This window comes from Caretta caretta, chromosome 2, assembly GCF_965140235.1.
Source record: "Caretta caretta isolate rCarCar2 chromosome 2, rCarCar1.hap1, whole genome shotgun sequence".
Classification (NCBI taxonomy): domain Eukaryota; kingdom Metazoa; phylum Chordata; order Testudines; family Cheloniidae; genus Caretta; species Caretta caretta.
Genome location: NC_134207.1, coordinates 111,775,483 through 111,791,265, shown reverse-complemented (window position 1 = coordinate 111,791,265; position 15,783 = coordinate 111,775,483). Strand labels below are relative to the sequence as shown.

General features: G+C 41.0%; 1 protein-coding gene across 1 annotated transcript in view; it reads right to left on the bottom strand.

The window, feature by feature from the left end:
- Positions 1–15,783, bottom strand: part of JARID2 (jumonji and AT-rich interaction domain containing 2) — a 306,448-nt gene that overhangs the window by 87,252 nt on the left and 203,413 nt on the right. Inside the window, exon 4 of the mRNA XM_048839904.2 lies at positions 1,653–1,822. Coding sequence (XP_048695861.1) covers positions 1,653–1,822 — 170 coding nt within the window. The remainder of the gene's footprint in view (positions 1–1,652; positions 1,823–15,783) is intronic.

Here is a 15,783-nt window from a genome sequence, read left to right as displayed (position 1 = left end):
AAGTCCCGCGAGACAGTGGTGTCCCCCTCGACCCTAAGTGCGGCTCCCTAAATTCCCTCTAAGCTGCGTGGCCACACAGCAGGGTATGAACAGCCGTGAAGTAGAGACCTGGAGAAGAGAGAGTTTGGGGTGGGAGGGAACTGTGGAGGGGAGCAAGTTGGGGCTTGCAGGGCTGCTGTGGGCCTCTCCCCCGCCCCGGATCTCCCGTGATGCCTACCGGCAGCGGGGAGAGAGGCCCCTTTCCCAGAGCTAGCTGCTGCCGGCAGGGAGAGGGCTGGTGGAAGTCCTCTGGCCCCAGCCCTGGGGCAGCCTGCCTGGACCCCAAACTCCTCATCCTCAGCCCTACCCCAGAGCCTGCACCCCCAGCCAGAGCCCTCACCCCCCTCCGCATCCCAGCCCTCTTCCCATGCCCTGAGCCCCTTCCTGCACCCTAAACCCCTCACCCCCGACCCCACCCTGCAGCCCTCACCCCCCTCCGTATCCCAGCCCTGAGCCCCTCCTGCACCCCAAGGCCCTCATCCCCAGCTCCACCCCAGAGCCTTTGCCCCTGCACCCCAACCCTCTGCCCCAGCCCTGAGCACCCTCCTTTACCCTGAACCCCTCACCCCCGCACTCTACCCTGGACCACCTCTCACACTCCGAACCCCTTGGCCCCACCCCATGTGGCTCTTACATTTAAGGCTTTTTGCCAAAGTGGCCCCTACTTCAAAAGTAGTGAAGAGCATGGGGCAATGGCAACAGCAACCCCTCTGGCACATTAAATATGAGCACCATCTAGCTATAAAGGGACCTATGGCAGTCCCAGCACTCTCAGATGGCTATAATGCAGGACTAATGCCACAATCAAGATATTGAACAGGAGGCTTCTGCTGGGGGGAGGAAGGGGGGGATGAAAAATCCCACCCTGGGGGAAGCCTAAGTGTGACCTAGCAGTGAGGTACAGCACTCAAAGCGAGTCTCTGGTTTTATCAAGACAGAATTATCAGTATGTCATTCAAAGGCTCTCTTTTCACTGTCAAAAAACTGTTTTTTCAGTGAGAACTGACACAGGCTAGCTAGGAGGTTCACCATATCTACCTACCTCATGGTTAGACCTACCGATGAGTTTCCACTATGGTTTCCACTATGGTTTTACAGTGAGATAGTGAACATGCATCAGTTATCCCACTGAATAAACAGATTTTTTTTATTCAAAACCAAAACCAAAATCAACCTTTTCTTCTAGTCAGATAAAGCTTGTTGCTCTGGGATTTAGCTGGTAGGGTGAAAAGCAGTTAATGAACACTCATGTAGAGAAAGGGAATAACCAGCTAGATTTCCACTCCTAGTGGAAATAAAGAGGTACTTGTGAGGGTTAAGCAGGGCCTCAGTTTATACAATCAGATATAATTGAGAGAGAGGGAAGGACAAGGAGAAAGAGTGCTAAGCATAAAAGTAATTTCCATTAGCTCTCTCATTGGCCTAATTCTATAATCTTTATATTGATGAAGTAAAACGCTACTCCACTGTATCTACAGTTAGACTACTGGGTGGAAATGTGTGCAATATGTTCAAGTGCAGCACCACTGCGTTCAGATAGACTGTACTGTGTGATACTGCAGCTTGTTCTCCGAACTACAGGTTGTTCCCTTAGGCTGCTGTAAAATTCCTACCTCGAAGGCAGAGAAATGTAAGGAAATCTTCTGTCTTGGGCTTCCTTTTGGAGAGGTCAGAAATCTGAGTAGCTGGAGGGGGTAACAACGGTTCCACTATCTTTATTGGAGTTGTGCTGGGACTGTTTGGCTGGGATTGGGCAAACTTCCTTTGTGCTTGCAGCCTTGGCCTGTGAAAACAAGAGAACACCACACGCGTATTAGGCAGAACCGAGAATAGACTTAAATTTAACAATTCACTGTGAAAAGAGCAGAATAAATCAATCTATTACCAATAACATCTTCCTTAGTTGTGTTTAGTCCACATTTTTGGAGTGTAACAATTAGGATTTATTGAGTTTGAGAGAAAGTTTGTTTTACCGCAGTTATTTTAAAGTATCTGTTGCAATCTTAAAAAAAGAACAGGAGTACTTGTGGCACCTTAGAGATTAACAAATTTATTAGAACATAAGCTTTTGTGGGTTGTAGCCCACTTCATCAGATGCATAAAATGGAACAGAGTAAGAAGATATAGATATAGATATATACACTAACAGAGAAGGTGGAAGTTGCCATGCAAACTGTAAGTAAGGCTAATTAAGAATTTCCAGGTGATTTTTACCTAGCTTACACTAAGTCAGTGTAGCAAACCAGGAATTTTTCACCCATAAGCGTGACAAGCATACTATATTTTCCAAACATTTTCACCCGCTCCTTATCATTAAATTACACCAACTAATATCTGCTATTTTTCCTTCATGAAAACCTCTTTCTTAAAAAGGTACAAATACTTTTGTTACTTTGGTTCTACCCTAGTTAACATTTTGCTTAATTTATCACTGAACATTTTTAAATTAAAGTTTCTTAACTTATCCCAATTCACTAAAACTGACTATTAGAGATAAAGTGGGTGAGGTCCAAAATGGATCCAATATCTTTTGGAGAGAGACAAGCTTTTGAGACACAGAGCTCTTCTTCAGGTCTGGGAAAGATAATCCCCATGTCACAGCAAAATGCAAGGTGGAACAGATTGTTTAGCATAACTAGTTAGCATATATTCTAAGGGATCATTCATGTGGAGTGGCCTGTTAACACCTCTGCAGTCATAGGACAAAAAGAGAGGGTTAGTGAGCTGCAGTCCATTACACCTTGCATTTTGCTGTGATGCTGGGAATACCTTTCCCAGACCTGAAGAAGAGCTCTGTGTAGAAGTTGGTCCAATAAAAGATATTATCCTGGGGCAGACATGGCTACAACTACACTGCACAAAATGGAGAGTGACAGAAATCACAAAAGTTTAATCCAGGAGCATCAACACATACTTCAGTTGTATTGTTGAACATCCATAATTGCAGTTTTGCAAAGCCTCAAGGAAAGCATTTTATTTTTGACCAGCAAGTAAAATATCAAGTTTTATTTCCAACTGTCAGCAGCCTGGTAAAGAGCAAGCAAGTAGATTTTGTACTTGGGCTGTAAATATTCAAGGACAATTTTGCAAGTCTGCATTAGCAAGAACGAAGAACAGGGAAAGGAAGAACAAGGTTATCTTGTTGCTTGCCCTCTGTAACTAGCTGTACTTCCTGGATTAATCTTGGGTATGTGTCATCTATAGGGCTGTACCAAATTCACGATCTATTTTGGTCAATTTCACAGTCATAGGATTTTAAAAATCATAAATTTCATGATTTCAGCTATTTAAATCTGAAATTTCAGTGTTGGAATTGTTTCAGAGTAACAGCCGTGTTAGTCTGTATTCGCAAAAAGAAAAGGAGTACTTGTGGCACCTTAGAGACTAACCAATTTATCTGAGCATGAGCTTTCGTGAGCTACAGTAGGGGTCCTTACCCAAAAAGGAATTGTGCAGTGGTCACAATGGTATTGTAGGGGGGTTTGTAGTCCCGCTACCCTTACTTCAGCGCTTCTGCTGGCAGTGACGCTGCCTTCAGAGCTGGGCAGCTGAAGAGCGGTGGCTGCTGGCCGGGAGCCCAGCTCTGAAGGCAGAGCCACTGCCAGCACCAGCGCAGAAGTAAGGATGGCATGGTATGTTGTTGCCACCCTTACTTCTGCATTGCTGCCTGCAGAACACTGCCTTCAGAGCTGGGTGCCCAGCCAACAGCCCCCAGCTCACTGGGCGCCCAGCTCTGAAGGCAGCATAGAGATAAGGGTGGCAATACCACGACCCCTGCTAAAATAACCTCCCTCCCCCCTCCACCTCACACCCCCGCACAATCCCCTTTCTGATCAGGACCCCCAATTTGAGAAATACTAGTCTCCCCCATGAAATCTGCATAGTATATGGTAAAAGCACAAGACCAGATTTCACAGGGGGAAACCAGATTTCACGGTCCGTGATGCATTTTTCATGGCTGTGAATTTGGTAGGGCCCTAATCATCTAATTTGGCTGAGATGACTGAAGACAAGCGAAGTGGACTTGGGACTCATATCACAAATGAGAAAACTCACTGATTCAATGATTCTCATGGGTACTCACTTGCAATAATAATAAATAATTTAGAGCAGAAATTTGTTCTAGGAAAAATACCCCTATGCAGGGCAGTTAACTGGAGGGGAACAATTGTGTGCCTCACTTTGACCCTGATACTGCACAGCACTCAAGTCTTATGGAAGTGAGTGGGAATTAAGATCTTTCCTGAACTGAGCCCCCGTCAACCCAGATTTCCAAGCATTCCAAGAGCTTGACAGAGAGAACACAGTACAGAATAAAAGGGCTTCATAGAAGTCAAAAATCCAAATGTTATTCAGATAGTTAGACATTAACAACTCACAATCTTTATAATTTATAACTTTATAAAAGCTAGTTTAAAATTCCTGTCTTCAATTAAAAAAGAAAAAAAAGGCAGCTAACCTATAGATGGCTGTTAGTGGCATGGCTGGAAAAAGATGATAAAAAGACCTAAAATATCAATTTTTAGAGGACAGAGAAGGCAACTTTACATTGATTACTGGTTCTACTAATACAATATTTATCTAATATGAATTTGAGATCTGTAACAAATACTGCCACAGAATAATCCAGGTTTGTCATTGTATTGCCAACAATCATTGTGATTCTCTGATCAAATTATACACATTGAAGTACAACGATGACAAAAATTTAGATGTAAAAGACAATCAATTAGTGAGGGTAAAACCAGTAATCTGCAACCTTCTCCATTTTCACAGCTATTAAAACTCTGCCATCCAGCCATTCAAACCTGTACCAAGTTTTTGCTAAGGAAAGAGATGGCATTTAGAAACCATATCACAGAACTAAGTGCCAAAGAGCAGCATTTATATATGTGATCCTAAAAATATCTAGTAAACAATACCTTAGGAGAACTGTTAGGGACTTACAGGTAGCATAGTCGAGGGAGACTCTGAAATCTGTCTGCATAGAAAAGCTATACATGGGATTGGAGGAAAGCAGGATTTTTTCCTCCCAAGAACTTCAAGATCTGCGTTAAATCTACAAAGCCTAGACATTTCAGAGTTAAAATACCTTGCCAGGCTTAAGCTGTTCTCCAAACATACATGTATATTAACACCAAAAGAGCAGTAGAAGTATCATCCACATACTTCATCGTTTTATCGTCAAAAGCTTTGTGGTGGATACTATGCACAATGTGTGTTCTCTCAAGCGAAGGGCCAATTGCCTAGCTAAAACACTGAAAAAATAACAGTGTTATATATACCCTCTAATAATGACAGAAAATGAATTGTTAACAATTCCTCTAAATTTGTTGTCCCTATAGTCTCACACAATTGCCCATAAAGAAAATTATACTTCATCGTGACCAAAAGACTCTGCTAAATTCCTGATAGACATATACTGCTTGCTTATTTCCACCTCCTCAGGGGCTCATATACTGCTTATTATTACAACCGTGCTTATGATTCTTGAACTGAAACAGACTAATTGAACATTCATATTCCTTGTATCTAGGAACAATGGTCCTTTAAAAAGAAAGCGCTTCTGTACACCAATACACCTGTCCCAAAAATTCATTCAGTTTGTAAATGCAGAATGCCATCCCCTCTGCATTCATGCAGACTAGAGAGCTCTTGCACAGGATAAATGGGATTTTAATTTCAACTAGTTACGTTTCTATCACCAAAAGCACATATGCAGCCACAAGTAATGCTTTGTTATGGATTCTCTTCTGCACAAAATGTATCCAAAAAGCAGACCATTAAATTTAATAGGGAAAAGAACCTTGCTTGCTGCTGTAGCATAGAGTGATTTCCCCCAAAAATGTACTTCATAATCTCCCAACCATGCTGTTGGAAATACTCTATACACCAAATTGGGCAAATTCTTGTTGAATTTACCTGTTTAAGTCTACCCCAACCAAAAAGATTTAGATAAGATGTAATACTACGGGTAACTGAACAGAAATCCAAGAAATGCACATTTGAAGCCTATCATAAGATTTAATGGACAATCCTGAATATAAAGGGTAAACATCTGGTTATTTGCAACACAATGTACCATCACATGAGGTTTGAGTCAGAGTGTGTCCCTACTCAGTCCATCACATCCCAGGAGCAATAACCAGTATATTTAGCCTAAATACGAATGTCTATTGAATTAGTAAATTAAAAGTACTTTTCAAAATGTCTTGACATGTATATTTTGCACCATTCCTTTCCCACCTGTTCCACTCCAGTGCACACACTTTCCTCATATTCTGACCACCCCTTCAATGCTACATTTCTCCAACCTCACCCAGCCACCGGGGTGTAAAAATGTCTCTCCACCCCACAACAGTCCAACCCCAGCAGAGGTATTCCAATCTAGTTATGAAATTTATGACAGAAAAATCTTCCTCCAGTCCACCTTCAAGACACACCATGACTTTATTATTACCAGAGGAGGTGAGATGGCACACTTGATCATACAATGACAAAAAGTCTCAACAACTGCTCTTCCCTCATTCTCTCCCTTCTTGATATAAATGATTTAGCACCACTTCTGATGTATTCCCTGTTCTCTCTTGCTTTGTTCTCACACCTGCAGTGCACTACCTCTTGGCCAGGAAACCAGACCCTCAGTGTCTGAAATGTCAAGTTTTATTAACTAAAAGTCTGGCCAATTCACTTCAATGAAGTGAATAAAAAAAAAAAAAAACCCCACCCCCCAGCTTTTTTCCTCTGTGGGGCTTCCGAAGTAACTGCCGATAGTATATGGACTGGCACTAATTCCACAGGCTTCAGTTGTGATATGTGGAAGTATACAACTAGCCAATGTGTGCAACATAGTGACTAATAACTAGATGTTTAGTCTATCATGCAGTTTTAGTACTGTACAATTGCAGTTTCTAGGTTAAATTTTTGATTCGATGTTTAAAATCAGATTTATGCCTCAGTTTCACAGTTTACCGAAGGACAAAGTCTCAGAACATGGCCCAGGGAAAACCAAAATGTGCTATATAATTCAAAGTACTGGTAACATACAGCTGTTCCCTTATTGACTTAATTTTAATTTTATTAATTTATTTAATCTTATTAACTTAACTTTCTAATATGAAAAACCTTAAAGTAGTAAATCCAATTATTTAGATTACATACCAATTCTAAACAAAGACAGAATGGGTGGTCTGTTCACTCCAGAGCAAGACATTTTGTATCTGGCAAATACCAAGTGACCAACATGGTTGCCCTCTTTGAATGGTTAGAGGAACAAGCTCTTGTTGGTTTGCCAACTAACTGAAAAGCCTATTTAAAAAAAGAAAAGAAAAAATGCTGTTTCTATTTCCAAAATAATTACCCTCTCCACTCTAGCCCAAAATAGACACACTACAGCGTTGGCAAATACTCCTACAAAAAGGACTTCGGTGGGTGAAAAAAGGGAAAATCCTCAAAATAAAATAATAATAAATAATAATAATAATAAGCACTGTGTAAAATTTATGTAAATAGAAAAATGAAAAGTAACAATTACAAAACACCCAGATGTTTTTTTTCTTTAAGACTGCATCTATGCTACAAAAGAAGGCCATGTTAGGAAAATACTTAAAAAAAATTAATTGAGTTGACATGGTTTTCTTATCAAGTGCCGTCCTGGTTTGTGGTAAAAAACTTTATGAAAAACTGTTCTAGTCTAGAATTATTCTATAAATAAGCCTTTTAAGCAAATTATAACCCATGCGCACTACAGTTCCAAGACTGAACTAGCTAAAGGTACTTTTAAAACTTTCTTTTTTCCCCAATAGGGTCTCCTAGCGCCATTTTTTTGGTAGTGTAGACAAGACGAAAAGGAGTACTTGTGGCCCCTTAGAGACTAACCAATTTATTTAAGCATAAGCTTTCGTGAGAAACAGCATCCGATGAAGTGAGCTGTAGCTCACGAAAGCTTATGCTCAAATAAATTGGTTAGTCTCTAAGGTGCCACAAGTACACCTTTTCTTTTTGCGAATACAGACTAACATGGCTGCTACTCTGAATCGAGTAAGACGACACTCACTAAACAAGACGCTTACTTTCTCTGCCAAGTAAGGTCCAAGTTATTAATACAACTCTGTTAATTTTAGTATTCTAGATTACCCTATGCACTCGGTTACCTAGAAAACAAGTTGTTTAAGATACCTTAAAAATTACTTCACAAATATAAGAAAATAAAACCAAAACTTAATACAAACAGTAAGCTCTCAATAGTGGACTACCATGCAAAACGCTTTTGTCAGGAAGTTACTTAAATTATCAGTAGGTTACTTTTAGTTCCACATTTTTCTGAGAGACTTATCCTGCATTCAGTTTACCACTCCTTAACTCCTACTAGAAAGCAAAGTGCAGATACCGCATAATGCTTAGGCTGGAGAACGGGGTTGCCATTACTATACTGGATTATATTCAAATTGACAGAACATTCAGAGACTGAAAAAGATTACTGTCACACATGGACATCTCAAGACCAAAGAGGTTTGGTGGGCTGAAGCCCAAACAATAATTTTAAAGGAATCAGACACTGGAGTATAATTAGCACCACTATGCTTCAACACAGTAACTAACCCTTGTAAGATAGTTCACAGGAAGAGAGAAATTGTCATATTGGACCAGACCTGTGATCCATTTAGTCCAGTATCCTGGCACCAACAGTGGCTTGCTGTTCCATAAGAAGACACAAGAAAGCCCAAAGTAGGCAGATATGTAAAAATGTGCTCCCCAGGAGAGTCTTCTCATGACCCCTAACAGTTACGGTCAGTCCTTGAGCCTGGAAGCATGAGGTTTTATAGCCCTTCAAAAATAAATAGTTTCAAATCCATACAAATGTTCAATCTTACTTAATTTTTTAATACCAGAAAATAGTCGGTCAGGGCAAGGATAGATATATCTCTAACATCCTCTAGGGTGAACAGTGATGTAAAGAAATGATTTAGTTTCCCAGCAAAATCCTTGTCTCTCTTAATTGCTTTCTTTAACCTATGGTGATCCAGAAGACTCACCTATTCTTTCAGAAGCAGGAAGTCTGTGATACACACACTTAAATAGTCTCTTGCTGTTTGTTTTATGCCCTTAGCTACTTCTTCTTTGAATTCCATTTTAGCCTTCCTAATTTCCTTCTTGCCTATTGTCCACTGTAGTTTATGCTCCTTATTATTAGCTTTGCTAGGATTAGAGTTCCAAATTTTGAAGGTTCCTTCTTTGTCTCAAATAACCTCTTGAACTATCCCATTTAACCACACTGGTTTAATTCTTGTTTTCCTACTTCCCTTTCTGTTCGGGGGCATACTTGCCTTCCAAGGTTGTGTGTAAGTAACAACCATGGCAAATATAAGGATTTTACTTCTCTGGCTTTCTGAAGTATACTGTCACTGTGTTAGTTTTTGTTACCTTTCCTCCCTCCTGGGACCATTACTATATTATTGTGAACACTGAATTTTGAATTTTATTACATTATAGTAACTATTGCTTAGTGGGTCAGCTGCCTTTACCTCTTGAACTAACTCCTGTGCTGTTATTTAGGATTAAATAAAGAATAGCCTCTCCTCTTATGTGCTCTTAGTCTAGCTGTTACAAGAAGCAATCATTTAAGGTGTCAAGAAATTGCTTCCCCACACTTTGTTCCATTGTGATACTTGACAAGTTTATGTGTAGATAGTTGAGGTCCCCTGTCATTACTGCTTTGTTAGACTTGGCTGCCTCTTTGATCTCTCTCCGTATTACACACTCAATATTCTTTTCTTGATCTGGAGGGTAGTAGTTTGGAGACCTAGCAGCATACTTGTATTATTACAGCTTGGGATTTGCAGCCATACAGATCCAACTGTGTCATCTCACTAGATTCTATGGAATCTTTTAAGTCTAGCACTGCTTCTCCATCTCTTCATCCTACTCTGACATTCCTGTATAATTTATAGGCAGGCATTAAAATATCCCATTGATTTTTATTATTCCAACAAGTTTCAGTAATGTTTATTATATCAAGGGTCCCTTCCACAGCTAGACATTCTAGTTCACCTGTTTTTGAGTTTATCATATTATATAAAGACACTTATAATTTCTGTGTTTGTCTATGTGCCTGTTTCTATTTCATTCCTTAATCTGACCTTTTGCTCATTTAGCAAAAGAGTCTTCTGTGATCTTTACCTGCTGTTGCTCCAGTTCAGACCGGAATTGCACTGTCCTTCACACCCATCAAGTGAGACACAAATGACACCCTTAAGTTTGTTTCAGCATACAATGTGAGAGTCAAACTAGTGCAGAACATTCATTTATGCAAAGATACTTTAGTAAGTGACCCTGTGTACCTAAGAGTAAGTGCACCTGCCAGTGAGATTCTTCAGATACTTTATAATGAAGCCTGAATGTATCTAGAACCTTGAACCTCTGTATGCGGTTTAAAATAGTTTCAAATCTACCACATAGAAATTAAGTACTTGAAAATCATATGCTATCTTAAATTAAATCAAGCATTTTAAATGTACTTGTGCTCATGGTGGGCAAAGTCCATGGCAAGTGCAATAAACGTGCTGGTGGAGGTATCATTCTTCATAAGACAACTAGAAAATTTCTTACGGCCTTTCACACACACAAGTGGCCAAATGGAATTTTATACATTTTCCAAAAAGACTCACCCCCTGTCTGAGAACAAGCATGAGACACTCAGCACAAAGGGTCATTTTTTCAGAGCGTTAGCAGCACAGGAAAGCAGGGACTTACACTGGCAGTGAATCCTCTGCCACAAAACAATCTTCACTACTGCCAATGATCATGGAAGAGACATACTTTCACACTAATTAATCCATGAGGTTAGATCTTATGTTTTAAGACTATCTGAAAAAACAAAAAATGCTATTTAACATGCATACAAGACAGCTTGGTCTGCTTTTCTTGTGAAAGCACATTTGTACAATTTTACTTAGCTTAATAACACTATCTAAACAATGTTCTAGCTACATGTATCTTAGTTTGTTATAGAACTCCAATCACTGTGGGCTAATCAGGGGTTCTCAAAACTTCATTGCATCGCAAACCTCTTATGACAACAAAAATTACTACATGACCCGGGGGGGTTGGGGGCAAAGCCCAAGACCCACTTCCCTGGGCCAGGGGTGGAAGGGGGGGGAGCTGAAGCACCCACAGGATTCAGCCAATGTTCCCTCTAATTTTTTATATCCATGTGCGGAATGAATTTTGTTATGTGCACCAATATGGAGGTGATGTGTGATGGGGTGGGGCCGAGGAGTTTGGAGTATGGTAGGGGGCTCAGGCAGGGGTGCAGGCTCTGGGGTAGGGCTGGGAACAAGGGGTTTGGGGTGTGGGAGAAGGCTCAGGGCTGGGGCAGAGAGGTGGGGTATGGGCGGGGTTCGGGCTCTGGCTGGGGGTGCAGGCTCTGGGGTAGGGTTAGGGATGAGGCGTTTGCAGTGCAGGCTGCCCTGGGGCTGCAGGGAGGAGAGAGGATTCCCCCCAGCCCTCTCTCACCGCAGCAGCTCCAGGGCCAGGGGGAGAGGAACCTCTCTCCGCCTGCACAGCCCTTGACAGACTGCTGCGCAGCCGCCCAGCTTAGAGGGAACTTAGGCTTCAGATCCAGGCAGGGCCTGTAACATGAGCCCCGCCACTGCTTCGGCCCTGGGCAATTGGGCTCGGACCCAGACCCCAGCAAGTCTAAGTCTAAAATGGGGTCACGACCCACAGTTTGACAACCACTGGACTAGATTTTAACTTTAGTCACAGACCTGTGCATTCCTGCCTAAGAATAACTGCAGCTGGCAGGATGACTTGAGGGCTTGTCTTCACGGCTAAAAAAAAAGCTGTTTTTAACCTCAGGATAACTAATGTGCATGAGCCATCCTGAGGTAAAAACATAGTGAAGACAATGCACTTCAGTTTTATGTGAGTAAATTCACAGAGGTCGTCACTAGGCAGGGGAAAAGGCAAAACCTCAGCAAGTTTTATCTCTTGCTAAAACTCAAATGTTTGGTCTTTGCTGTGTTTTTTACCTTGTGATAACTCGTGCACTGAGGTAAAACACAGCTTTTTTTTTTTAAAGCAGTGAACACAAGCCCTGAGGCCTTCCTTTGAGTCACATTTCCTGTCCTGCTTCCTTCTTGCTCCCAAGGGATAGCAATTAATTACCAGCAGTAAACTACTACACCCTTTTCCACCATCACCATCTTGACTCGGCAGTTTTGGCCAGCAAGTAGATGGTGATAAAACCAAAGTTCCAACCATTTCCTGTCCCTCCCCGCTACTTGCTTAGGAGAGGAAGTAAGAAGGCATGAACCCAGCTCAATCCTATGCACCTGCACATCCAAGGTGCAGATAGCCCACGTAGAGAAAAATATGGGGCTGTTACTCTTTGTTATTGTCTTGCAAAAGCATGTAACCTGGAATCACAATCTAGCCCCATAATATCTATGTAAAAGAAGACATAGTATTTACAACATATATTTATTTACTGAGAAGAAGATTTTTTGTTGTATTTTGGAGCATAAGTTTACAATGATTTAAAGTATATAAAACCTTAAAAGTAAATTTTAACAGGTAACCAATTTAGAAATTCTTACCTTTTGTTTTCCACATATCCCTGTAGCTTTTTCCCCGCAAGTATCCTTCCCCTACTTTGCCCTAAAACCTTTTTTTTAAGCTAGTCCACATAGCCTAACAATTGGTTGCACAATTTAAACACCCTTCAGTTTTAAATTAATGCTCCAAAGTGAAGTATTCTGACTACCTCCCGTTAGTACCTGAATATCAACAAAAAAGGCTTACTGAATTCTATTTTTTGCTCTAAACCTTACAGCACAAAAGGGCCATGTTTTATTTTACTTTTTAAAGGGAAATAATTACTATCACAAGTCTTTAAAAATGTCTTCAGGAATAAAATGATGGAAAAAGGTGTCTGAAAATGTGATCAAATGAAGGGTAAATGATCTTACCCCATCTGATAAATGGCTCTAGTTAAAACCACAACTGATTTGTTGTACATACGTACTCAACACTAAATGCGACTCCCATGACTCCTAGAATTAAATTAAAAACTTCTGAGCAAATTTTCTGACCACAAAAAAGTAGAGGCTACAGCACCCGAACTACACTGATTTATCCAGTATCAGATCTCACTGGAGATTGCTGGATTAACATTCAGCAATATATAAAACAGGGTAAATGTAAAGCATGCTTGACAAGAGAGATCAGAAACACCTTTGTTCAAGAGCTGTCATGTAACAAAAACATGGAGTTAGACAGTAATTCCCTCTCCTCCATAAGGCCCTGTGGTGACCTGTAAACAACAACAGATGGCAGAAGAGATCCTTCGAAATGTCATAGGCCGGTGGGGCAAAGCCTTCCTTGTCCTGTGACAAATCCTGGAATTCTCTCACTTTGGAATAGCCTCATTTTGAATCTGATAGTGTAACTAACACTGACCTTAGTTATGAGTTGTAACCCAGAGAGACGGGCCAAGAGGTTGTTTTTGTTTTTAATTGCATATTTAAGGATTTATGTGGCAGGGCTGTTCTGGAGAGGGCTCTAAGTGCATGGTAAGCATCTGCTGTCATGTGCATATCAAGAAGTTTATCATGTGTCTACCACAGGGGGCCTTAGAAATAGCTTGTGAAATCAAGGAAGGCACAGGGCTGACTATACAATCCAAGAAAGCTGAGACAAAGCTACAATAGGAGTTACTGCACTGGTCCACTTCTTTGCACTCCCTAAATGAACCTGGCTCGCATGATTTAGTTGGAGATTGGTCCTGCTTTGAGCAGGGGGTTGGACTAGATGACCTCCTGAGGTCCCTTCCAACCCTGAAATTCTATGATACTCTTCTTCCCTTCCCCCCACCCCCATATATGTACCTAAATTGAGAAAATATGTCTGTCTGCGTCCCCTTCTCAATTTAGGTAAACCAACCCTGCCCCGCTCGTCTGAGTTGAGGGTTGTGCAGTGGGCACATCTTCTGGAAGTTGTCTTAGGCCTGTTGGGTCTGCCATGTTGGGGCACCAACTACAACAGTCTCATACCACTCAGGAATGGAAGTTCTAGAGCTGCTAAAGATTCACCTAGGTTCAATATCTAGATCTGCATTTTGCAGATGATACCCATCTATAATTGTACATATTCATCACCTTCCTCACTTATGAGGCAGGCAGCTACATTCTGCAACAGCGAGATGGCCTTCTTACATAAATCTACAAGTCCAGACAAGATGCACTGAAAAGAAACTAGGGCAGTAACAGTGATGCTCTTTATAGCCACAGTGCAATCACAGTTAGAACAGGGTGTACAGTTCTAGTCCCCAGAGTTTCAGAAGGACAGAGAAAAACGTAATACATAAAGAACAGCAGCTAACAGAATGCAAAAAGAGATAAATAGCTGATTTGCACAGGAATACCAGAAACCCTGAAGTACGCATTTCAGCATTAAGTGAAATAATACTACAGTCATGTCTCCCTACATTCTCTCTCTCTCTCTCTCTCTCTCTCACACACACACACACACGTTTAAAAAAAATAACACAATCACTCATTCACCCAGGGTTAGTACAGCAGGAGGATCAGACGCTGTCACATCCACAGAATGTGAGGTTTCTCTTTGGAAAACACCTGTCCGGGGGGAAAAAACCTGCACGGTTTTGCTTTTGTGTTTTTTTTTTTTTTTTTTTTTTTTTAAGTAATCACTAACAGGTACCTCAATGAATTTTAAAATTGTGGACACCCTTCTTCTGTAAAAAAGTGAGAGGTATATATTTCTTTTTCGGACAACAGCATCATTCCACCTGCTGGAGACAAACAATGGAGGATTCTGAACTGGCAAGTCCCTTCTATCTGAGAAGGAAGTTTTAACTCAGAAGCTCACTTGCCCAGTCTCCAGCTACTGGCAAGGTATTGTCAATGGCCTACTGTATGCACTGGTATAGGAGGAGGAGGAGGAATTAAGAAATTAATTGATCACTCAGTAAAGAATGTTTCAGTCAAAGCACTGCTATCAACCTTTATGAAAAATTACTTCACCGATTTTTTTTCATTTAATTACTCCAAGGCCAACATGCTAATCTTAGTACAACAAACACTTCTAACTGAGCTACTCTTCTATTGTCATTTTCAGCACTCTCACATGCGTGATGGATGCTTGGAAAGCCTGCATGCTGAAAGCAGGTTCCTCTTAACCAGAAGAAATTAAACAAAACTAAAGGTCTGGGCTGTCAGATGCTCTCATGACATTCTCAAGCATATCAATGCTTCAGCATTCTCCCTGGAATGTGAATTCTCAGTACAGATTCAATACCATCCTGGGATCACATTTCCTCTCCAGAATAGTTGTACCAGAGATTCAAGCTGTGGAGTGAACGAGATGCTAGATAATACAGAAGATATCAGAAGCACCCAATGCTAGTGCAATATCTATCATGCCCTAACAATTTGGCCTGCTAACAAAGCAGAGGGTACATGATCAGAACACTGGAGCTTGTAAAACCAATCTCTTATATTCCCTGAACAGACTTTTCCCTCCATACAGATGACTACTTTCTTTCTTCTTCAGTAGCTAATCCCAAACACCTCTTTTACCACATTCCCCAAAATCAACAAATATAAGCCAGACTGCCAGAGATAATCATGTGGACAGTTCATTTCAGCCACCATCTGAAGGGTTGAAATATTTCCTGTTTAATTACATTCTTCATTAATTAATCCCACCTGTTTTGAGTAAATT